The sequence below is a fragment of the Elgaria multicarinata genome, chromosome 5, assembly GCF_023053635.1.
Source record: "Elgaria multicarinata webbii isolate HBS135686 ecotype San Diego chromosome 5, rElgMul1.1.pri, whole genome shotgun sequence".
NCBI lineage: Eukaryota > Metazoa > Chordata > Lepidosauria > Squamata > Anguidae > Elgaria > Elgaria multicarinata.
The window spans coordinates 45,606,121-45,632,636 of NC_086175.1; the positions used below are offsets into that span (position 1 = coordinate 45,606,121).

The following is a 26,516-nucleotide window of genomic DNA, read 5'->3' on the forward strand; positions in this document are numbered from 1 at the left end:
AGGTATCTACTTGGTCATTTAGTGTCACCTGACTTCCCAGGGCAGGTGACACTTTTCTCAGCCTATAGTTCCCTTTGCTGATCAGCAGCCCTAGAAGCGTAGAGGGGTAATGGTTGCTTCATGGGGCTCCGGGTTTAATCCCTGTTGTGCCAGATAGGTCTTCTTTCACCTTTTACTTTTGCCCCATTTGTCTTTTACCCCATTTGTTTGTTCTGCTCTCCAGCCCCTTTCTTGACTCAGTTTCCTCCCACCACTACACTGCCTTTCCCCTCATGTCTCATTCTAATAGTACAACTAATAGAGACATTTAATAGTGCAATCCTATGCATGTCTACTCAGAAATAAGACCCATTCAGTTCAATTCCTAGGTTTGTGTGTGTACATAGGATTGCAACCTAAACAATTTATGCTGTAATCCTATATGCATTTACCTGGAAATAAGTCCCATTGAACTCAGTGGGACTTTCTTTTGAGTAGACATGTGTAGGATTGCACTGTTTTAACATCTTCACTGTAAATGCAGGAATGCTTCCTTTGAAAGCTGAATAACAGAAGAATAGCATCTCTTCAACGCTGTAGTTCAGCCTGTGTTTTGTGGTTCAGATGTGTTTCCAGGGTCAGTTCTTCAGCTAGTAACAGAGGAATGTGATTAATCCTATGGCTACACTGATAAAAATAATTTTTGTTGTCTTTGCTATGTTCTTTCTCTTTTCCTCTTTCTTGGCTATACTGGGAATGGAGGAGAAATTCGATTTCACACTTTCAAACTAATACACTTAATGAAATTCTAGTTATCGTTCATAATTCATACTTCTCCAAATTTTGCAGTTGAGTTTTCTAGTTTTAAAAAACACATACAAAAATGCAGATATTTGGAGGGGGGGATGAAAGTAGCATTCAGAAATCTATTATATTAGGAAAATTACTTGCAAAAATTGTGTATATCAAGAAATTGTTTTTTAAAATGCAGGTATTAGGAGAAATACCTATGCGGCAGGGTCTTGCTATTTACTGTTTTACTCTGTACAGCACCATGTACATTGATGGTGCTATATAAATAATAATAATAATAATAATAATAATAATAATAATATGTGCACAAAACTGCGTAAGAATTTTCAGGCAATTTTTTTTAAAAGAATGGTTCTTGAAGTTTAGGACCACCCAAACATAAGACTGGAAAATGGGAAACTGAGAAAAACCAAAACTGTGAGATTTGTCCACCCTAGGATCGCTTTCCTAATGGCTAGTATTTATTATTTATTTATTTATTTATTACATTTCTATACCACCCAATAGCCGGAGCTCTCTGGGCGGTTCACAAATAGTACACACATCATAGCTCAATGGAACCTCCATGTATAGGGATGTATACTGGTAATCTGACTGTCTATTGTTGGAAAGGGAATGGTGGATATTTGGGGTCAAAACAGTCATTACTTTAAAGACATAGCTAGCAATTTTTCTTTGATTTTTACTCTACAGTAGGTACAAGGCCCCAATCTGGGTCAGGACCCTAGTGGGGGTAGGGTAGGGGGCTATAATCTTTTCCCCTACCCAACTGTGGGCCCAATCTGGATTGGGGGCCCTGTGCCTAGTCTAGAGCAGTGTTTGCTTTGTGATCCAGCAGCACAATTTCACATTCTTAGGAGTTAAAATTATCATTATCTGGTGATAATAGAATACCCACAAATAAAAAATACATTTTTATATTCTGGCCATGTCTAGAATAAAAGATTCCTTAGGAGCATAACAGCATGATGAAGAATCTGTAAAGCAGAGTGTTATAAAATGTTGGGGGTTTTAAACTTTATTTTTTTAGCCTGAACAGCCATCATCAAACAAGTGGCAGTTGGATAAATGGTTAAATAAGGTTAATCCTCACAAACCACCTATTTTGCACCAAAATGGACTGGATACCTTTCAATATTACAGCAAAGTAAAAGATGATGGGCAAGACTGTGAAATTCTACCTGCCATTTGCCAAGCCAATCTCAGAGATAAAGAGGTTAAGAATCCCAGCAAAGAGGAGCTGAGACCCAGGACAGCTAATAAGGCCCCAGGGCATAAAGGAGGGAAACAAAAGCCAGCACCTTCGGTTGCTGCCATTTCCGTAGAGAGTGGTCCTCTGAGAAGGACAGCGTGTAAAAAGCAGCCAAGAAGGACAGAGAGGACCTCTGGTGGTGATAACTTAAACAGCCATATTGCTGACCATCTTGACTTGAACCAAGTCCTTTTGGAAAATAACACATCTGAACAGCCTAAAACTAGGCCCTGCAACACCAAAGTTGAGCACAAAAAGGAGCCACGGTGTGTCACTGCCTGTGACAAGCGACGTACAAGGGGGTCAGGTAAAACAGCACCCAAATCCAAGGAATTTATTGAGACAGAATCCTCATCTTCAACTTCCTCAGATACAGATTCTCATTCTGAACAAGAGGAGTACCCTCTACACAAACCTCAAACTCTGGCCTCTGCCTCAGTCGGAGGTGACCAGAAACTGAAGGACTCTGGAGGTAATAACAGCAACAAAACGAACAGCAGCAGCAGTGCCTTTGGTTCGGTTAACACCAGGACTAACAACGACATAGCAAAGGAACTGGAAGAGCAGTTTTACACACTCGTTCCTTTTGGCAGGAATGAGCTCCTGTCACCGCTGAAAGACACCGAGGAAGTAAAAGCACTTTGGGTCAAAATTGATTTGACTCTTTTATCCAGAGTTCCACAGCACTTATCTCAGGAGCCAGCACTGCTAATGAACACTGGGGTTAAAGAAGCAGCCAACATGCAGCATAATATTATTACTGACCTGCCAGCAGAGAAGGTTGTCCCCAAATCTAGAAGGAAACGTAAGGTAAGCTTTCTGATTGATTTATTTTTAAAATTTTGAGGGAGCTAAAGGGAAATACTGGATAGCATCTGTTGTGTATATCCGTGTCTATTCCTTGTTCTTGAGAGATTGTATTGCATCAGCAGGGAGCCTTTTTCTTGTAGAGGTCTGCATTAGCTTAATTGAAACATATCAAGATCTGCATTCCACCCATGGATAGGGGCAGAACTAAAGTAAGCTGAAACAAAGTCAAAATGGGCAGAGTTTTCAAAATCGGTAGGGAGGGACTAGGCTGAGGTCCATAAGAATGTAGGCTGAAGCCTCATGCTCCTCTTATAACAGTTCCATAATCTATTTCTTGCTTTCTCTCTCTCTCTCTCTCTCATATTAAAATTTGGGGTTTTTTAAGCACTAAAAAGATCACCAAGAACTATGGAACCTATAAAAACTTGAGAATCTAAAAGAAAAGAAAACAGATATTGGCTGCATTCGGACAACACAATAGTCAATGGTGGGGTGATAGTCAACTCACAGTTATTTTGCGGGTACTCCCCACACAACATGTTCCTAAACAACTGTGGAGTGGTTGGGGCTGGCGTTAAGTGAATTAATAGTCAACCCGGCATTTGACTGACACAGCCCCTGCCCCTCTCCCCGCCCTCCCTCCTCCCTTAGTCCTCCTGGTGCTGTCCCATTAGCCTCTGCAAGTTGTGTCATTTGTAGCAGAGTGAGCAGTGCGGTTTTGGCCACTCTTACCTGGGAACCCTGTAGCCAGCCTAAATAGTCCACCCAACCTTGCAAAATAGTCCACTGAGCCCAACAGACAACATGCTAACCAACAGTTGTGCAACTAGTCAACTCTGCAGAGCATTGTGTTTCTCAGTTGGTTATTTTGAGGAAATAGTCAACCGTGGGGTGGTTTTTGCCTGACAGACAACACAATAACCAACTGTTGACTACTCAACTGACGGATGACTGCTTAAACCACTGTGTTGTCCAAACTGAGCTGTTGGCTGGTTCAGACAACACGATAACCAACAGTCGTTTAAGTAGGCACTGGTAACCTTATGCTGAAGCCCATTGAGACTAGGAAGGGCTTTCCTTCCACAGTTTCTCTGAGGCATCAAAAAGTTCCATAACCAGGGGCAGAGATGTAGTGGTTTAAAATATAAATAAAAGTTTAAGTCAAACTTCAAGGAGAAATAGAGAAAATCTAGAGTTGTGAGACAACAGCTGAAGAGAGAGATGTAAAAGAAGTAATGAGAAGAAGGAATGACACCAGAGAAGAAAAGTAGCAATTGGGGCTGGAAATCAGGAAAATTGCATGTAATGACATGTGGAAATGAGGCATGGAAGAGGCCATTTTAAAAATTTGGCCCCTTAGCTAGAATATTGCAGTTCATTAATTTATGTACACATATGTTTATAATGTCATTCTCTGTCTGCAATACCCTCATCATTTTCTATGCCACAGGCAGCTTTTTAAGGCCATAGGAAGGCTGAAGTTTTGAAATAAAAGGGAAACTGCCCATCCTGTCTACAGCTCTCTCCATGTTTTGCACTGGGACCTCCTGTCACATTTTATTATTTTCCTTTTTTTAGTGTTAGAGCTGAATCTTTGGGCTAACACATGGAACCTCTGGTCTGTAGGACCTCAGATGAAGGTGCTTCTCCCCCTTCTGTCCTGTCCCTTGGTGCCAATAGGGAGAGGAATCTCAATTGGAATCCCCTCTGGGAGGGAAAGCTGCATGCCAAATGCTTTGCCTGACCTGCATCCCCCCAAATCCTCCAGATGGCATTTTGGGGCATGTCTACACCATCTATTTATCCTGGGGTCGTCTCTACATCATCCCTGTGCATCCCTGTGCATCCTGGGGACAATCAGGGATGACCACATACTTTCCCCGGAATAATTGAACCCGGGGATTTCCCATTTTTTCCACGGTCTTGGGACAACCCCGAGGAATGTGGCTGGTGTTTCGTGGCCTCCCAGGTCCTCAAAAGGGCACGGAGCTGCGTGGGGTCCCTCTGTGCCCATACCACTTTCATAGTGCAATATTCTGCTTGGTGTAGATGAGGCCATACAACACACACACACACACACACACACACACACACACACACACTAAATAAAATATAAGCTCTACATTTTTCAAAGCCTCTACTACTACCTGCAAAATTCAGTATGTGATTTCCCCCCTTCCCATAGTATGAAAATGAGGATGAGAACAGGGAGAGCAAGAAGATTCACACTGAACAAGAGTGTTCCTCACATTTACTTGCTTCAGCCCAAGTTATTTCTACACCAAATCATTGCAACATGATAAAAAACAGGTATGTGTTTCAGTGTAAAAGCAAATATAATATTTAAATTTCAATGTAAAAGAGATATTTGGTATCCAAAGGAATAGAATTTTGTTAATCAGTATAATTTATGTTTCAGAAAGTGTTAACTTTTACTTCCATATAAAATGTTTATCTTGCTACAATATATGTAACAGTCACTCTACATTTCTCAGCTACTGAGCATGCTCAAAATATCTTTTTGTACTTCTATAAATCTTGTGGTTCCCCCAAGAATTCTGATACCTTCTCTGTTTTGGCTACAGTCCTGTCAGCCAAAGTTCACTCTTAGAATGGTTTTATATTCCTGTAGTGATTAGTTCATATTGTCTGTTGTGTTTATCATTTTAGTATGATTGATGTTGTATGAAATAATTCATCCTAATACTTTAAGAAAGCTTGGTTCCTTCCAGTTGTTTTGGACAAGAATGCTGGGAGTTGCCATTCAAAATAACTGGAGGGCACCTGTTTGGGGAAGGCTAATGGCCTAACTAAGCCTTCCCCAACCTGCTCCCCTCCAGATGTGTTGGACTACAATCCCCAGCATCCCCTAGCCATGGAGGGAGGCAGATTGAGGAAGTCTGGTGGTCTACGTCAATTCAAGGCAGGTTCATATGTTTGTGCAGTTCAGTCAGACAGAGATCTCAGTGGATTTTTGGGTTAAATTGCTGGAATCCATTGCTGAGCCTTTCTGATTCCAGGTTCTCTCCATTGTCGATTCCCCACCAGGGACTCTAGGTCTTTGCAAAGGCCTCTAGATGTGCCGCTCATGTGGATGATCTCATCAACATATGCCAGTGTCAAGGAACCTCTCTGCATATTACAGCCTGCATAGTGTGTGTAAATTAAGAAAAGGTCACAAAACGACACTGGCATGGGACAGAATAATTGTGTTTGCTGTCACTAGTGGTGCCATGGTCACTAGGGAACAGTTAGCTCAGCTGTGATACTGCATAACCACACTACTAATTGCAGAAGCTCTCTCAGAGGATGTGCTAGCAAGGAGAGAGATCTGTATTTGCCAATGAAAAGTATTGTAGTTTGAGTGCTGGGAAAATGAGTTCCCCCATGCCAGAGGTACTTCCTTGAGGGATTTGAAGAATCTACTTAGTGGACATTATGCTTATGTAAATTGAAGTTCACTACTGCAAAAATTAAAACCTAAAAATAAATTGGAAAGCAACATGAATAAAGACAATGTTCAAAGCTAAAAAATAAGAGCTAACAGAATATTTAATCCATTATCTTATCGTATATTACTTCTGTATTGCATTCTATCTAGAGTCTAGACAATCGTGTTTTATGAGTGTTCCTTTCTTCTTTATAGGTACAGTAGAGCACAATTATGTGCTTATACAATCAGAAAAAATATGGGACAAAATATTTTATTTATTTATTTATTTAATTACATTTATATACCGCCCCACAGCCGAAGCTCTCTGGGTGGTTTACAACATTTAAAAATAGTAAACATTAAAAGTATACAATTTAAAAACACACACACACACACATAAAAACAGTATAAAAACAACAGTATCCATTTAAAAACAACAATTGTGGGGTCCATTAAAAACAAACTTAACGTTGTTAAATGCTGTTAAAATGCTGTTAAAAATGCCTGGGAGAAGAGAAAAGTCTTGACCTGGCGCCGAAAAGATAACAATGTTGGCGCCAGGCGAGCCTCATCGGGGAGCCACCACTGAAAAGGCCCTCTCCCTTGTTGCCATCCTCCGAGCTTCCCTTGGAGTAGGCACTCGGAGGAGGACCTTAGATGTTGAGCGCAGTGTACGGGTAGGTTCATGTCAGGAGAGGCGTTCCATCAGGTATTGTGGTCCCAAGCCATGTAGGGCTTTATAGGTTAAGACCAGCACCTTGAATTGGGCTCGGAAACATATAGGCAGCCAATGCAAGCGGGCCAGAATCGGTGTTACATGCTCAAACCTCCCTGTTCCAGCTATCAATCTGGCCGCCGCATTTTGCACAAGCTGCAGCTTCCGGACCGTCTTCAAAGGCAGCCCCATGTAGAGGGCATTGCAGTAATCTAATTTGGAAGTTACCAGAGTATGGACAACTGAAGCTAGGTTATCCCTGTCCAGATAGGGGCGTAGCTGGGCCACCAACCGAAGTTGGTAGAAAGCACTCCGTGCCACCGAGGCCACCTGAGCCTCAAGTGACAAAGATGGTTCTAGGAGAACCCCCAAGCTACGAACCTGCTCCTTCAGGGGGAGTGCAACCCCATCCAGAACCGGTTGAACACCCCCCATCCGATCAGAGGAACCACCCACCAGCAGCATCTCAGTCTTGTCTGGATTGAGCTTCAGTTTATTAGCCCTCATCCAGTCCATTGTCGCAGCCAAGCACCGGTTCAGCACATCCACAGCCACACCTGATGAGGATGAAAAGGAGCAGTAGAGCTGCGTGTCGTCAGCGTACTGATGACAGCGCACTCCAAAACTCCGGATGACCGCATCCAACGGTTTCATGTACATGTTAAACAGCATGGGGGACAAGACCGATCCCTGCGGAACTCCATACTGAAGAGTCCACGGGGCCGAGCAATGTCCCCCAAGCACCACCTTCTGGAGCCATCCTGCTAAGTAGGAGCGGAACCACTGCAATGCAGTGCCCCCCACTCCCAACTCAGCCAGACGTTCCAGAAGGATACCATGGTCGATGGTATCGAAAGCCGCTGAGAGATCAAGGAGAATCAACAAAGTCACACTCCCCCTGTCCTTCTCCCGACATAGGTCATCATACAGGGCGACCAAGGCTGTTTCCGTGCCAAAGCCGGGCCTGAAACCCGACTGAAATGGATCCAGATAATCAGTCTCATCCAAGAGTGTCTGGAGCTGGCCCGCCACCACCCGCTCAAGGACCTTGCCCAGGAATGGAACATTTGCTACCGGCCTGTAGTTACTAAGATTTTCCAGGTCCAAGGAAGTTTTCTTCAGGAGTGGTCTCACTACCACCTCTTTCAGATGGTCTGGGACCACTCCCTCTCGTAGAGAGGCATTAATCACCTCCTTGGCCCAGCCGGCTGTTCCATCCCTACTAGCTTTTATTAGCCAAGAGGGGCAAGGATCCAGTACAGAGGTGGTTGCGCGGACCTGTCCAAGCACCTTGTCCACATCCTCGAGCTGTACCAACTGAAACTCATCCAAGATTACAGGACAAGACTGTACTCTGGACACCTCACTAGATTCACCTGCTATAACACTGGAGTCTAAGTCCTGGCAGCAAAAGATTTTATTCTGGAAGTGCCTAGCAAATTCATTACAGCGGGCCTCAGATGATTCTACCGTGTCCTTGGGACCAGCATGTAATAGCCCCCGGACAACTCTAAAAAGCTCCGCTGGGCGGCAAATTGAAGATTTAATAGTGGCAGCAAAGTATTGTTTTTTTGCTGCCCTCAGTGCCCCTGAATATGCCTTACTATAGGCACTTACCAATATTTGATTGCATCCACTAGGAGTTCGTCTCCACCTGCCCTCAAGCCTTCTCCTATTTTGTTTCATCGCTCTCAGCTCTGGGGTATACCACGGAGCCGTACGAGCTCTACTCAGGAGAGGGCGCTCGGGAGCAATCCTGTCAACTGCCCGGGTCATTTCTGCATTCCACAGATCAACCAGGGTTTCGACAGGAGAGCCAGCCCTATCAGCCGGAAAACTCCCCAGAGCCCTTTGGAAACCATCCGGATCCATTAGTCTCCGGGGGCGGACCATCTTAATAGGTCCCCCACCCTTGCAGAGGGGAAAAGCTGCTGTAAGTCTAAACCTCAGCAAGCAGTGATCCGACCATGACAAAGGGACTGATGTAAGGTCCCCCACTTCCAGATCACCATCTCCGTGTCCAGTTGTGAAAACCAGGTCAAGAGTCTGCCCCGCTACATGTGTTGGGCCGATGACATGTTGGGACAGTCCCATGGTTGTCATGGAGACCATGAAATCCTGAGCCGCCCCGGATAAGGCACCCTCGGCATGAATGTTGACATCCCCCAGAACCAACAGTCTGGGGGATCTCAGCATTGCAGCCGAGACCACCTCCGTCAGCTCACCTAGGGAGTCTGTTGAGCAGCAGGGTGGGCGGTACACCAACAGAATCCCTAATCTGTCCCGCTGACCCAACACAAGGTGCAAACACTCCAGACCAGTAGTCACATGGACAGGGAGCCTGCAGAGGGAGATAGAATTCCTATAGATAGATATGCTTACTTTTATAGGACTATTTTAGTGAATAGACTTAATTGAACAGGTTCTCTGTGCATTCATTATTTTATCTTATTACTGTCGTCTTTAAAATCTGAAAGTGGTTCAACTCATAATTTTAGATGCTTTTTATGGGGTTGTAGTCCAGTACTGTCAGACCGCTCCAACCTCAATATTTGGGACAGAGTGAATAAAGAAGCAGCTTCACTTTCTTGCTTCCAAAAACAGTAGTGTACTGATAGTTTTAAACTTTACCTGCCACAATGTTATCCTCCTATGGTGTTACACAGGGATTGGATATTGCACCACTGGTGCTAGGCCGGGGCTAGTGATAGTACAGTGTTAAAAATAAAATTTGGGTACACGCCCCCCCCCCCCCCGCTTGAAAAGTTCTTTAGATACTAATTCTTTAATGTTGTGATTTGTTTCTCATTTTATGCCTGTGGTGTGTCCAGTAACTAGAGTGGTATAAGAATTAGAGCTCTGAATTTGATTTTTTGAATCTCAGATTCAAATCACATCTCAGTTGTGAAACTCACTGTGTGACATAATGAGTCCATTCAGAAGACACTTTAAATCATGGCTTTAACCATGGTGGTTAAGCCAGAAAGCCAGGCCGTGTTTAGAAGACACCTTAAACCATGGCTTTAAAGTCATGGTTTAAGGTGTTTCTGAACACAGCCCAGCTTTCTGGCTTAACCACCATGGTTAAAGCCACTGTTTAAGGTATCTTCTGAATGGGGCCTATGAAAACCTCTGTATCTCAGTATTAAACCAGTGCTTAAGTTCTAAAATTGGAGGTATCAGGATCCATGACAAATGTAATGATTGGGTCCAGTTACAGAGGTACATGACTGTATTGTTACAACAGTTTCCCCTAACTACTGGTCTGTTTCCAGGCACAATGTGCTAGTTATGACCTATAAAGCCCTCTATAGCTTTGGACTAGGCTCCCATATGAGCCTGCCCAGCTCTTATAATCTTCTGGAGAGGCCCTTCTTTTAATACCACCAGCCTCAGAGGTGTATTTAGTGGTGACATAGGAGTTGGCCTTTTCAATAGCTGCTCCTAGGCTGAAGAATTCTCTCCCAAGGGAGGCTAGGTTTGCTTCCTCTCTGCTACCTTTCCGCCAGCAGGCTAAGACCACTTTATTCAAGAAGACCTTTGCTTGTAAGTTGGGTCTGTTGGCTTGGGTAATTGTTACGTTTTTATTGCATTTTAATGTATTGCTTTATTACTTTAACACATTTTAATTGCCTCTGTAGGCCATCTTGAGTGCCATTTTGAGGTAGAAAGCCTGGATACAAATCAAATAAGTAAATAAATAAAAGTAAATAAATTATGTCATAAGTTCTAACATTATTCCTAATTCTGTGAACATTGGATGTAAGTTGCTTTGCACAGAATTCTTTTTAAATTTCCCAAATTGACTGGTTTATCTTTGCATTGTACCAAGTGACCACACAGTACTTTGAGTTCAATTACATTGCAGTTAAGGTTGCTTCCAGACAAACAGCTCCTAGCATTGCAAATCAAAATGCATTGCACAGCTATTCCAGCTTTCCCTCCTTAAATGATGTTTTGTAGTAAGAAAAAAGGTGGAAGAAGTGGTGGAAAAACACAGGAGGGGGTGCAAAAGGAAAATGTCATTGTCTGGAACCCATGAAAAATTCCATGAATGAGGCAGCGTGATTATATTATAAAAGTCTTCTCTGGATGCACCCTGCATCTTTAACAGGGTTTGTTTGTTTGTTTGTTTGTTTAATGCTCCACATCTAAACAGATTCCAGAGCAGTGAATAGTAAAAGATAAAATGATACAAAGATAAAAGAAATAAAACACCATATTGAAATGTAAAAAACAAAGTACTAGTAAAAACCATGGTTGGTCAGTCAAGGAAGGCTTCCTGGAATAAAGAAGTTGTCAGGAGGTGCTGAAAACAACACAGTGTTGGTGCCTGCCTGATGTCCAGAGCCAGGGAGTTCCATAGAAATGGGGCCACCATACTGAAGGCTCTTCAGATGGACTCCAGTCAGGCTACAGGTCCATGGGGAACCACCAAAAGCATGCTCTATTACTCATCAACCTCAGTAATAGGAAAGAAGACAGGAAGTTGAATGAAATTCCAGATTGATATAAAATTTATGGGAGGGGCATAGCTTTGGGTGACCATATGACCGGATTTGTCCAGGTTTTTGATGGCAAATCCGGGAGGGGGAGGGGAAATCGAGATTTTTTTTCAAAGAGCAGCTCTAATGGGAATTAACAAAAATGCTTATAACTCCATCATTTTTTAAGATAAAGACATGAAACTTGGCACAATGGTAGCTCTTAGGAAGGGCTTTAGTCATACCAAATTTGAAACAGATCATCTATTGATTTTTTAGGAATTTTTTAAAAATTGAGGTTTTAAAATTATTATTCTTTAAATCGTCATTTTTAAAGATAAAGAGATGAAAGTTGGCACCATGATAGCTTTTAGGTAGAGCTTTAGCCATACCAAATTTGAAACAGATCTGGGGCCAGTAGCAAACCCTGTTAACAACAGCAGCAGCTTGCAATGAGTGAAGATAAAGTCAGAAAAGATATTTGAGGGAAGGGGAGAATGTAACACACAGAGTATAGCAAAAGCTTCAAAGTACAGCAAAACCTACAAAAGTAGGAGTGAGTGAAGTTAATTTCAGATACATTGAATCTCTCACTTGTTCTTTATTTCAGTGATTTTAACATTAAGATGTTATGTAGAACAGATTTGTCTTAAATGTGTGCTGTAAAATCAGACATGTGACCAAGGCTATGTTTGGGTGGGCACGCCCCCTTGGTACTGGACATGCCCCCTTGGGGGTGACCATGTTGTCCTCCTTTTTGTTTCCAAAATATGGTCACCCTAGCATAGCTTAGTGTGATAGAGCACAGGTTTAACATACAGAAGGTAATAGGTTTGATCCCTGGCATCTCCAGGTAGGGCTAGGACAGAATCCTGCCTGAAACCCTGGAAAGCCACTGCCATCCAGTGCTGACAATACTTAGCTAGATGGACCAAGGGGCTGACTCAGTATAAGACAGCTTCTTATGTTCCTAAAATTGCCATCACTGTGGATGGTGCTGTACTAAGTAGGAGAGGTAAAGACTGGTCCCTGCCCTGTCTAAAACCCAGGGAAGGGTTGAGAGAGGAAAACACAGGAAGAGGAGAGAAAGGGGACCAAGGTAACAAAGAATTAGTGAGGGATAGAGCTCTTGCGCCGTAAAATGAAATAACACGATCTATTTAATTAATGAATTCCTAAACAACAGATAAAACAATTAGTTTCTGGTATGCTGTCTTTTGGGTTCTTTTTCATGATCAAAACACTGCCCAGTACCTACCAGAGATAATTTGAAACTTTTCTTTTTAAACCAATACTTCCCAATCCCTCTATTCTAGAGTCAGCAGTGTGATTCTTTATTTCTTATCTGTAAACTTCCATTGCTTACCAGGTCACTCCCCCACCAGCCAAATCCTTGTTTCAGCCTTTAGCGGAAACATGTTTTCGCTTTGAATTTAGAAATAAATGCCTTTGCTGACATCAGGATGTGGTGGTTTCTCAGGTTTTCTTGTAGCCACTGTTGAATTTTTGGCTTTTTATTCTTTCTGAAGAGATGGGAGAACAAGCTTTGCCAATTGTATTATTTTAAAAGTTCTGGCATCCCAGTGTGAGAAGCCAAAGCAGACATGAGCTGAGATAACCAAATGAAGGTTCAGCCTTGGAGAAGGTAACCCTACGGTCCCAAGGATAGGGATATCAAAGGAATCGATTTGGGGATTTTCGTTGGCTTGGCCCAGTGGACTTCATTTTGTCTTCCGCCAGCTGGCCCAGCTCAATGCGCAATGAGTTGGGCCAGCTAGCAGAATTTCCATAAGTTATTATATTTTTGCATAAAAAGATTTGCACAGATCTGCATAATTTTTGCTCATTATGCAAATTTGCAGTATTTGTGGCTGAAATCTACACAAATGGCACCTATGGATACCACATCGGGGATCCAACTTGCAGAAATGGCACCTTAGGGCACCACGTTGGGCATACAATTTAAACAAATGGTGACTGTGGTCACCACATTGGGGAAATGATGATTAAGTTCCCAGATTTCAGGGAACAGCCCATGAGTTGGCTCACAAATGCAAGCCAAGCTAGGAGATCTGTAGAACTCCAATGAGCCCCCAAAGGGCCGGATGTCCCCACAACGGCCATCCCTACTCAAGGACCATAGGAGTGCTTGGGAAAAAACCTTCCAAGATCAGAGACAGCGCTCTGACCTCAAAAGAGGGAGTGAGAGGTCTGCTCCCCTTTCCCCTTACAGCTGGCATGGAAAGGACTGTGCCAGCCAGCCTCTGAGGTCAGAAAAGTGACTTTGAAGGAGGAGGAAAGGGGGGTGTTCTGGTGGGAGGGGAGGAAATGGGAAAGGCTAGGATACAAGATATCCTGAGTATCCTCCAGCCTCCTTCCCTCCCCTCCAAAGCATCCTCACTAGACAGACTGAAAAGCCCATCTAGCAAAAATCACCAAAGACAGAGGATGGTGAAGTGAAGATCATCTCCACTGCTCCTCCTGCCCTGCCGACTTAAGTTGGGCAAGGCCTAGGAATCTCAGAAGCTTGGAGGCTTCTTTGCAATTAGAGTGTGCCCTAAATTGATAGGGTTGGGCCCTAAAGCCCTAAATAATGTTTCTATGGGTTAAAACCTTTAGCCCTGGCTTAACTAATAAAATTGTTGTGAAGAGAAATAATTATTCATCTGTTTAATTTTGCTATGGGAATGATAAGTAATAAGAAATTGTAAAATGTCAGAAATATTTTTGTTTTGCTTTTCACAAAACATGTCAGGTCTGTTTCCCTTTTTGTTCTCTTTTTGCTCTTTGCCAAGTATGCTAGCTTATATTTCTCTCTCCACAGGCCCTGCTTCAAATTAACTTAACAGCGCTATCGAACCCTGGTCACCAAGTTCAGAGAAATTCCAGCCAGCTACAAGCACATTTCTCTGTTGCAATTCACATGTGGTTTTATTACTCTGGCTTATAAAATGTCACCTGTAATTGTAAAATAGTGCTCTATAACCCAAACTTACTCTTAAGTGCTTTGTCTTCTTTTCCAACTCTTAAAAGGATAGTGAGCAACTCTCCATTTATATTATAAGTACTTTAGGTAGGTACTATTAACCACAAAATTGCAGCTTGCCCTAGGGAAAGGAGAGAAACGTGAGCCACATTTGTGAAGCAGCTCTCAGTCCTTATGTTATAAACCTGTTTCTAGATTAAATAATAGTCAGAGTTCATCCTGCCAGTAAGCTGAAACTGATAGTGTTCATAATCTATAATAATAATAATAGTAATAATATATAAAATATTTATTTTCTAAGAGCTGGCATTTTTGATCTCCCATTACTGTAATTTCCATTTCCAGCTTGGCAACACCAATAAATAAAAATGAGAAACTGCTTCGGTCACCCGTCTCGCCCCTCTCTGATGCATCAAAACACAAATTCTCCAGCGAGGATTTAAGCTCTTCTAGCAAACCTAATGGTGGCAACCTATTATCTTCCATATCCTCAAGCAAAAAACACAAGAGTGAGACCCGATCCCAGCTGCACCCTGGAGATTTTGGTGTAAGTTTTGATCACAGCACACTTAAAGGACCAACTTCCCCCATACAAAGTTGTCCATCCAATTAGGTCAGCTGGACATGCCTTTCTTACAAGTCCCACCTCCATGTGGTTGCTGAGACCATGTGCCTTCTCCTTCACTTCACCCACTAGTGTTCTGATAGGCTAGAAGGTGAACTGGAAAACATGCTTAGAAAATGGATTTTGCATCCCAGGGTCTAAGTAATCTCTGCATTATTTATTTTGTAGGCAATCACCCATCCCTCCACCCCAGATCTTGGGTTGAAAGTTCTATGCATTTTTTAGTAGGATACATCTGAAGGAACTTCCCTAATATCAAATTTTGTTATGTTGTAACATAAATGTAATTGATTAAGAGTGAATTTTACACCAGTTTATTCAGATGTTAAGCCCCACTGAGCTCAATGGGACTTACTTCCTTGTAAACGAATACAGGATTGCAGACGAAAGTTTATATAATAAATCAACTCAGGCTGCAATCCTATTCACACTTCCTTGGGAGTAAGTCCCATTTAATTCAATGGCACTTACTTTTGCATAGACATGCCTAGGATTGCAATGTGATATTTCTTTAGAGTGACAAACCTAGATCACATACCAGTAAGCATTTGAATTGCAACTAAGTTTAGGTGTGTGTTTTTCTCAGTATACTCTTGGCTGATTTATGGATGAATGAAGATATAAATACTAGGAAACTTCTTTTAGGTTTGAGCTGAGATTGTTCCCATGCATAGAATTTATAACATGGAAAGTAGCCTTTAGATCAGGGGTGATTAACTTTTTTGAGCCCTAAGGCCAAATTCCATTGCTGAGTAGTTTTCAGGGGTGAGAGGGACCAAAGGCAAAAGGGGGCAGGATCAAAGATAAAGGGGGAGGGCTGAGCCCCCCACCTCATTCCATTATTACCAAATTGTAGTAGGAAGTATGTCTGCTCAGAAGTAAGCATGAGTAGCATATCTACTCACAAATAAGCAGGGCAAGCCTCTTGCATGTCTACTCAGAAGTAAGCAGCACAAGGTTCAGAAGGCAGCAGATTAAATCACTCAGTAGTACCTTCAAATAACATCTACTCAGTCAGAAGCGTGATCATTACATCTATTCACAGATAAGCAGGGCAAGGCTGTGCATGTGTGGATAAGCAGGGCAAGAAATGAGTACAGATTTCTGCAGGAAGCAGGATTGAAGCACTCAGTGGCTTCCTGACACCCCACCACCCTTAAAGCTCTTGTCTCCTGTCAGTAGGTGATTGGAGATAGGTGCTGTCATGTGCTAAACACTGAGAAAGGCAGCCTTTTTCAGTGTTAAGGAGTGGAAGCAGTTATTTCTGATTAGCTGCTGAACATGAGAAGGGTTTCCCCCTCCTTTGTAGAGGGGTTGGGTATGAGTACTGTTAGTTGATGAACCCCTGCATATGGCTCATGTGTTGGAGGTTCTTCATCCTTGCTTTAGATTGAAAACTACCGTTGCTTCCTGGATACTTTTACTGCATCTGTGCCTAATTCCTGATAGTCTCCTTTCTTGTTTGTTCAGAAAGCAGTGTACATTATTTCAGAAAATACTCTATTCTGCAACAAGACACAGTGCCAAAAAGAGCCCTGGTCACCTATATCTAGTATGTACAAAGACTGTAGGAAAACAAAGCTCATATTTAATGATGGGTGAGTAAATATTTCTTTTATGGAAATGAATGTATTTTGATTAATGTATTGCATTTATGAATCACTTCTGCACTAAAACAAAATGTCTGAGGCAATATATAGCAAAAATGTGAACAGGACACTTATTTTAAACTGATGTTCAAGAACTTTACAGTTGTTTTCTTCTGTGCTCATTCAGATGCTTTGTGGAAAATAGTTAAGTCAAACAAAACAGAAGCTAAAATTTGACCTACAGAAATATTACAGTTTGGGTTTTTTTTAATGGCATATGAGAAAAAATACTTATGAACTTCCCTGCTTTTTTCATGGCACCTGATTGATTCTCAAAGCATTGACCAACCTTCCCCAGAAGTTTTGGATAACAAATCCAAAAACTCCTGACTCTTGGCCATGCTGTTGAGGCTGATGAGAGTTGAAGTCCAAAACATCTTCAGGTTGGAGAAGGCTGTGCTAGCTACATTGAAAGTAACAATTTGCTAATATATTAAAAATATTGCTGTTCCTACTAATGAACTACAATAATGAGTCTACAATACTAAGCAAACATATCTGAAGTCAACAGAACTTAATTTTCAACTAAACATGGCTTGGATCAGGATGTAAAATCCTATCCGGATGCCCATCAGCCTCTGAACTCTGAGGCTGATGAGCATACTATGCAGACCAGGACGAGTGCAGAGGGGATCATGGCCTCTGTGCTAGATGGACGTTTTTGCCCATCTAACTAGAGGTCTACAGAGAGGGAGAGGCACAGGGCTGGGGATAGCTCGTATCTCCACTTCATCAGACCCCTAAGCTCCCCACCCACAGAAACGCCCCCTTTCCATTCTCTCTGACATCATTTTTATGAGCTTGGAGAGGCAAGTGACAACTGCAAGGGGGAGGGGCTGGGAGCTCAGACTCCTGGGTCTGAGGTCAGAGCGCTGCCTCCAACCTTGGATCCAGGAATCTGAACTAACTTATGCCCCCCCCCCCCCAGATGCTGTCTAAGGATGATAGGATTGCTTTCCCTATCTTTTTGTTGCATGCCTTAATAGGACTCTTTCCTGAAAATTTGAAACTGGTTCTCCTGTCCAAATACATGTGTAAATTATCCATTTATGAAGAGTGCAGTTCTCCACTTGTACAAACTTAAAACCATACAAAAACTGAATGGAATAAAGTCAGGGAGGTGTTGTTCTCAAAATTGAGTATTATGTCCAGGAAAAGGGAAATATTGGTGTTGAAATAATAGATTGAAAACTTTGCAACTTAGAGAGGTAGCTGGAACTTTATAGAAGTAAAATATGAACAAACGAGACTGGCCATAAAAATATTGAATGTGGTGAAAATAATTCACGGTATAGAAGAATCATGATGGCAGCTGACTTCTTATAACTTTATTTTATATGGCAGAATGTAGTGCAGGCCTGCATAGCGCTTGTCTTTGAAGCTACCAATTAAAAGTTTACATGGGAATTTAAGCTGCAATTAAGTGTTGACTACTGGTATTTTTATTTAAAGAAATACTTTTTATATATCCAAAAACTTCTACTGCATGAGAATGCATTTCTTTTCAATCTGTCTGCATAATCTAAAACAAATTGTAGTCTAAGGTGATTTCTATTAAAAGGAAATGATTTGAATGCTGGTTCTATGCCAGCATGTGTGTGTGTGCGCGCGCAATATTACAAGTAATAGAAATGTTTTATTTCTTGCTGTCTTAGAGCAAGCTTTTAGAGAAATTGCTGGCAATACAGCTCAAAGTGCTTCTTTATGGATAGGCAGTAAATTTTTAGATAATTTCAGCCTCTATTAACCTCAGATATTGTGTAGAGATTGCCCTTGTTAAAGTGAATACAAAATTTTAGGGCCTTTTGTGGAAAGACCATTCAACATGTGTAGTCTAACCTGTCATTATTCATATCACTAATTAAAAATACTAATTAGAAACATTTGCAGCCAATATGCTTTTTCCCCAGGAAGATTTTAATTATACTATTCAAAAATGAAAGACACCTTCTCCTTTTTCTTTTCTTTTTAATTTAAACTCTTTTCTCTAAAACTGTTATTATTGCTGTGGTCAGGTATTTTAAGAACTCACACTAGAAATTATTTTTAACTGTTAAAACGGCATGTATTTTATTTCTTAGTGACAATGTCTGCATCTAAGAACCCTAAAAAAACCCTAATCATGATGTGGCATAATAGTTCGCAGAATTAGGCTTGCTTTGTATTTTAACAGCCACTGCCTTTCCAGGGATATTGAGAAAAATCAAATTTAGTACTTGTTTTGTTTAATTCCTCATGTGTAAACTTCAAGTTGGGTAGGGCCCTGCTCATAGCCTGCTGTCTACAGGGCCTTGCTTGACTTAATTTCAAGCACTCCCACCAAAGGTCTGGGGTCAGGGGAAAGAGGGTGTGGTTAATTGGAGAGTCCCTTATGGCATAATTGGGGACTCCAGCAGGGCTGGATTTGACTTGTGGACCTGAAGTTCCCCCACCCTTGCTCTCAAGAGACAGCAAGGTTGTCTGCCAGGTTTCAATCTGGAGATTTCTGCTGTTCATTTATCTTCAATGCAGACAGTGTAACAATGGCTTTTCCTGCCTATCCCTTCCCAGAGTTGCTTGTCTGCTCTTTACCCCAGCTTCTGTATACCATACCTTAAAAACCTGTGCATTACAGCATGCATGGGATGGGACGTCTTTCACTGTATCACAATATTTAACTATGAATGGCCCATTCAGAAGACACCTTAACCATGGCTTTAACCACGGAGGTTAAGCCAGGTAGGCTTATTCACCATGTTTAAAGCCATGGTTTAAGGTGTCTTCTGAACACGGCCTAGCCTTCTGGCTTAACCACCGTGGTTAAAGCTGCGGTTTAAGGTGTTTTCTGAACGGGGCCTATGTCTGGTTTGCAATCTAGAAAAGCTATGGTGTCCAGCACCTCACTTCAGCAAACCCTGGGATGTATTTTCCACCTTAAATTCAGAAAGTATTTTATTGGAATGAGAATGTTGTACATTTTTTAAATCACATTTAATTTGTTGTTCTTGTAGGTGGTTTGGGGTGTTTAGTCTTAGCTTACGCAATTTAGATTTGTTTCTGATTTTTCAATCAAAATTTGTGAAATGCATATCAGCATATACTTGTTTCTTTTGAAATAAACCATTAAGGACTATAATTTAAATATATAAAGCACAAAGAGTATCAAACTCAAATTCTTCCCGATGTTTTGTTCTGTTCTAGGCCACACAATGTAGAATATTTTATGCAGGAAGCTAAACGGAAAAAGCATAAAGCAGATGCAATGGTAAGAATGTTTGAGTTTCTGGTGGGTTATTCCAGATTATCTGTATGCATAATGCACCATACTTATCGGGGAAATTTAATGCATACTAATTATCTTCTTTTAAGATGATAACTAGCTTTCTTATTAAGAAATGTTAACATAATAAAAATTGCTCAGTTGCTATGCCTTAAACAATATCCAAGGTTGATTCATTCTTGGATAAATTAAAATCTGAGCTACCATTTTTGTTTTAAAAGTGTCTTCTTTGTGTAACACTAGTGTTGGATAGTTGGTAAGTTTAAAGTATCATATTTATATGCTTATCCAATATTATCATGTTCATGGAAAGAAGGACATGGGAAGTTTTTCTAAATTCCTCCCTCCCTCTGCCCCTTCATTGCCCCCCCCATCTGCCCCTATCTATCTTACCATGTAATGTATCTGAAAATGCACATTATTGGATAAAATAATTTAAAATAAAAATAAATAAGAGATACCATATGCTCACTGGCTGTATTTCTCCTTGCATGTGTTTTGTTGGCTTTCTGTTTTTATTCATACTTATAAAAGGAAATAGGTAAATGCCACTAATCACATTGGCCACATTTAGGTGATCTTATCTCAGCTTAATAAGGTTAATACACCTAGTTATGAATGACTCCTTGCCCACAGTTTCAGCCCTTTTGTTCCTCCCTTTGTGGCATGCCTTGATAAACCAGGAAGTCCCTATAATTAACCATAATTTTCCATTCTGTCTAATCAGAAAGCTACTGTTACTTATGATAGGACAGGGCAGGATCTTAAACCACAGTTTGAAGTTGCTTTGTTTCTAGCTTATTCTGAAGGTGGTAATTATAGTTTCCCAATTCAGACAAAATGGGAAGTTATTTAGTGTAGAACAATGGTTTTCAACTGGTGGGTCACAACCCTAAAGTGGATTGCGAGATCAGTCCAGGTGGGTTGTGGCAAGGCTGCCATGTTGGATATGGAGAAAATTGTGAAAGTGGGTCCCATGTTGCATGTTGGGTGTCTGGGGTGGGTCTCAAGTCTGGACCAGTTGAAAACCACTGATTTAGAGACTTCCTGACTTATCAAGATGCACCATGAAGGGGCTGCATGTGTGGGCAAAAGGCTGGTACATATCTTGGCTTATTAAGTCTGCATATGATCATCTTGAATGGGCCAATTAATACAGTTATTTTCCCTTCAGAACAGTATCTGAAAATGTTTTAGAATGTGTAGTACTGTTTTTCATCAACACTAGGATAGGTACAAAATACTAGCCATTGTTTTGTGATTGCTGGCTTTTTTGTGGTGAATTTGTCTGTAAGGTGGAGAAATTTGGCAAGGCGTTGAATTATGCTGAAGCTGCATTATCATTTATTGAATGTGGAAATGCCATGGAACAAGGACCCATGGAATCTAAATCCCCCTACACAATGTATTCAGAAACAATTGAACTCATCAGGTAAGATTATGTGGAATAGTCTGACCATAGATTGGATTTTATGTCCACGCAGTTCTGCTTCTATGTCAAAGATGTAGCTGAATATGGGTAGAAATTATAGGTAATGAAAGGATATTAATGCTGAATCCATGATAATATAATTTAGATAATACAAAATTGTAATTGCTCAGTGCAATCTTGCCAGAGTTCCATGGTGATCAGAAACTATTACTATGCTTAGTGTGTATGGTGTATATTAGTGCACACAGTTCTGTTTTCATGGGAGACTTCTTATGGTGGAAAATGATGCACTTTCATTTTCTGCCAGCAAGAGAAAGCTCCGTAAATGCTTTTCACTGGTGCTGTAAATAGAGGCATTACTAGAAACAAATGCAGCCTCCTTCTTATCATGTGATTCTGTCTGCTTAGTGAGGACAACTCAGAGATACAGGGGGGGAAATGTGCAAAGCCACCCTTAGTCTCCCCATAAGTTGCACCAATGCCCAAACTTGGTTACTGTCTGATACAAGAAAAACTACTAGAGATCTGTTTGGGATTCTTGAGCAATTTTTGCAAGCACTTGCAAAGTCGCTGGAAATTGTGTGGTCACTTATGAAGACTCCAGTGTGGGTTATCTTTGAGGCAAACCAATGAGTATTCATCTGTTCCTATCTTTCTACACCTTACAACCAAGGACAGACACTCTTTTCTAAGGGTGCCATCCTATGCATTTTTAGACAGGGAATGCTGGAAGTTGGAGGACTTTTTTCTGTTGAAACATGCATAAGATTTTGCCCTAAATGTACGAAGTATCTAAAGTATAGTAAGGTCTATACTTTCATGCAGAGCAATAACAGTTTTGTTCCCAAAGGTGCTTAGTCTAGTTAAGAATGTGAAACACTAGGTAGGAGGGGGAAATGAGAGGGTGCAGTAGAGGATCCTACAAAAGTATAGAAAGCAGAACGAAATATCAACACAGCAAAGGTAAAACATAGTTTTAAGGTTTTTATTCTTAAATTATGAGAGAGGAGAAGCTAGACAAATGTCCATTGAAAGAGCAGAAAAGAAAAGGTGCAAATTAATAGTTTGTCCAGAGCTCATGAGGGACTTTATAAGTGAAGACCAGAAGCAGTGTTGTAAAAGGGTGTAAAGATGAGAAAAAGATTGAACATGGCATGAGATCAGAAGAGAAGCCATTGAAAAAGATGAAAGAGTAGGGTCATATGGTTAAGTGGTGGGCCAAATAAATCAGATGGCCAGAAGAACTGAAAACAGATCTGAGAGGTTTAAGGTGAGACAGGAGAAAAGCCAGTGAGTTAAGTCATTACAATCATCAGTGTACGACAGAATGAGAAATGTAGTTAATTGAAAGAAATGGGCAAGCCTTGATGATAGTATAAAGGGAAAAAAGCAGCAAAGTAAAGAATCAATGTATGTTCAGCAAAAAAGGAAAAAAGAATAAATAATATCAACAGTAAATAGCTTATCTTCCATGAGGGTAGGCTAAGAATGGCTTTCTGAAGAGGCTATTGAGCTGGATTAAAGCTCTACAGGCAGCCAGACCCAACAGCAGTTCTGAGAAGAGTTGCCACTCAAAAGGAGGACAAAGCAGAGGAGATGTGATTATGATAATAAAAAGTGAATAGATGTGACTGGCTAAGGTTGCGATCCTACACACATTTCTCTAAAAATAAGTCCCCTTGCGTAGGATTACACTGTAAATCCTCAGCTACAATAAATCATTCCAGTATCTGACACTTGCTAGAAATATTTTGCTGTTAATGCTTGTTGGCCTTATTTGTTGAATTTGTTCTTGATCTTTTGAAGGTATGCTGTGAGACTAAAAACCCACTCAGGCCCTGGTGCTTCTCTGGAAGAAAAACAGTTAGCAGCATTATGGTTAGTAACACAAGATTGATTGCTCTAAACTAAAATTGGATTGAGGACACTATCTTTAAAGTTTCGATGGATTCTCAGCCTGTGATTTTACTATAAATTTGAATGCATTTTAACACAATTTCATTCATAGTTAATGGAAATTATATTTAACATTTATATTTTAAAAGTAAGCTTTCCAATAAGTCATGTTGATTAATGCAACTTTAAAAATAATATAACTTTCCTTGCTATCACCTTGGTAGACAAAATTATTTAACAATAATTTCTTGCAACACTGGAACTGGGAAATGGTTCTTAAATATTTTTAAGTGACCTTCAGTGCAATCCTATACATGTCTACTCTGAAGTAAGTCCCATTGAATACAGTGGGGATTACTTCCAGGTACAGGATGTCAACCCTTGTCTGTTTTGGGGCTAGGGGATACTGGAGGATTGTAAACCGTCCTACAAAACTATCTTCAGTGCATGGGATTTAATCCAAATGCAAAAAAGGTTTTGCATCTATTTAAAAAGAAAGGTCAAACAGAGGGAAAGTGAGAGGATGACAGCATTGAACAGCACTGAATAGCAACCCTAACTCACTGCTTGCCACATAGCAGATGAGTTGCTTTCATTTGCATATTTGCTGTACCTGGGAAGGTTACAGGCTGAGAGTTATGACTTGAGCGTAATTCTATTGTGTTGCCTGGCTCCATGCAGAGCAAACGGGGCGTAATGCCATGGAGCTGTTGTACACATAACCAGAACATCTTTTTCATCTCCTAAGTAGAGGCTGCCCTCTAGTGGAATAAGAGGAAAATTCAAATCACCTATAGCAGTTCTCTTAACAAGTAAAATAAAATAGGAAATGCAACCACCTCAGATAATAAGCGTATCTGTTTCCTTTCTTGGACGATGCCATTTAATTAGGCCACCTTTAGACATGTCTGAAACATGTACAATCAAAAGCTGCTTCTGAAATTAGTACTAAAGTACCAATATGGCAGTTCCAGTGTGGAGCAGGCCTTATTTTTCCTACTGTTTCTTCAAAGTTTGAACCTATGACCTTGGAGTTGGTGATCATTGCTCTTGTGTCCAATCCATGCATATGAACAAATTATCCACTTTTTAAGTAAATTAATATCCAGTAATTGGGTCCAAGCACAGTGTATGCAAAGGGGACCCAACCTGGACTCAGAGGTTCAGGGAGGAGTGATCTCGGCTTTAAGCTGAATACTTGAGACTCAAATAGAGTGTGATTGAGGATGTTTTTAGAAACATGACCAGGTCTTTTAAGATTTAGCCAATCAGAATCCAGTCTGAACCGTGAGCTGCTGGCCTAGACCCCCCTCTAAACACACACACACACATGAGGGGGGGAGGGGGGAGAGAGAGAATATTCCAGAATATTTGTGGGAGAATCAATAAGGCTCTTGTTTGTCAAATGCATAACAACACTAGAGCACAGGATAGGGAATAGTATCTAAAGGGCATTTGCCAAGTGTATAATTAATTCATTGCCAGATCTGGGTAGAAATACATATTGAGCAGCCAGAGACATAAGGCAATGAAGAGTGCAATCTTGTGGGATGGATGGCCAGTAGACAGAGGGTTCTGATCTTGGAGCCCTCCATCTATGTTAAGCCCAGCCAGGCAGGGCAGAAGGAATGATGGAGGCATTTTCAACTCATGTTCCTCCTGTTTGCTGTTTTTAGTTAGATGAACCTCTACGTCTTGCTTACCTTTCCAGTGGAGGATACAAAGGCCAAGAAGATTGTGGATCCATTCCCTTTTCTACTGTTGTAACCTCAAAAGAGGAGCCATCATGGAGCTTTCTATGGTGGCTGGGAGAAATTCCTTGCTTAGATTTCCCCCTTTCCCCCACCTAAAGTTACAGCTCTGGATATGGCCGGGTGGGGGAATCCACCATAGTCTATGTCTCTTCACATGCCATCTGTGGGACCATAGGATTGCTCTCCTTTTAAAGACACCAATTGATCCTCCAGGCTTCAGAAGCAGTGGGCAAGAGTGGTAAAAGAAATCAGCTGCTCTACATGCCAGTACTTTAGTGTTGTGATGGCATTTGGGATACAAGGAGAGTGCCAGCAAAGGAGTGGTTTGTTTTATCACCTGCCAGACAAACTCTGACTAGGGAAACCAACCATGGGTTAACCATAGGTTAAATAAAATATGGGCATGGTTTAGAGTTATGCATGATCTAGGTCATAGCCTCTGAGGGAGATGATGTAACTTAATAAACATGTGAAATGTAAGAACTTGCACTGTATGATTGCTAGGGATTTTATTTATTTATTTACAAATATTACCATACCACCTGTCATGCATAACATATCCAGGTGGTGTACAATAATAAAAAGAATACATTATAACTAAAACAATCACCTACACAGTATAATCAGCAGAAAATAGCAGGACGGAAGAAATGAGTGCATATGTGTTGAGCAACAAATTATTATTATTATTATTATTATTATTATTATTATTATTAATTTGTTACTCTGGATCAAGGCGGGGTACAACACAAATAAAAACACCATAAAATACATACAACTAATTCAAATGTTTAAAACCAGTGCATTATTAAAAGCAGCACACCATTTAAAAAAGCATCTTAAAATTCAACTGGGTAGGTCTGCCAGAAGAGATCAGTCTTTATGGCTTTCTTAAATTCTGGAAGACTGTTAAGTTGATGAATCTCTCCCGGCAAGCCATTCCACAAACTGGGAGCAGCAGAAGAAAAAGTCTTCTGGGTAATAGTTGTCAGCCTTGTTTTTGTTGGCTAAAGTAAATTCTTCCCAGAGGACCTGAGTGTGCTGGGCGGATTGTACAGGAGAAGGGGATCCCACTGGTAGCCTGGACCCAAACCATGTAGGGCTTTAAATGTGATAACCAACACTTTATACTTCGCCCGGAAACTAATTGACAGCCAGTGAAGAGATTTTAAGACTGGTGTAATGTGGTCTCCCCTAGGTGTACCGGTGACCAACCTAGCTGCCATATTTTGAACTAGTTGAAGTTTTCGGACTAGGCACAAAGGTAGCCCTATGTAGAGCGCATTGCAGAAGTTGAGCCTTGAAGTTACTAGTGCGTGCACTACTATCTTTAGGTCTTCCAACTCTAGGAAGGGGTGCAGCTGGCGTATCAGCCGAAGCTGATAGTAGGCACTCCTGGCCGTCGCATGACTCTATTGTACTTCCTTCA

General features: G+C 41.1%; 1 protein-coding gene across 1 annotated transcript in view; it reads left to right on the plus strand.

Moving 5' to 3' along the window:
* Positions 1-26,516, plus strand: part of AFF3 (ALF transcription elongation factor 3) — a 287,605-nt gene that overhangs the window by 255,089 nt on the left and 6,000 nt on the right. Inside the window, exons 11-17 of the mRNA XM_063126273.1 lie at positions 1,823-2,854; positions 5,040-5,164; positions 14,818-15,019; positions 16,568-16,695; positions 19,927-19,990; positions 21,301-21,437; positions 23,244-23,315. Of these exons, the coding sequence (XP_062982343.1) occupies positions 1,823-2,854; positions 5,040-5,164; positions 14,818-15,019; positions 16,568-16,695; positions 19,927-19,990; positions 21,301-21,437; positions 23,244-23,315 (1,760 nt within the window). The remainder of the gene's footprint in view (positions 1-1,822; positions 2,855-5,039; positions 5,165-14,817; positions 15,020-16,567; positions 16,696-19,926; positions 19,991-21,300; positions 21,438-23,243; positions 23,316-26,516) is intronic.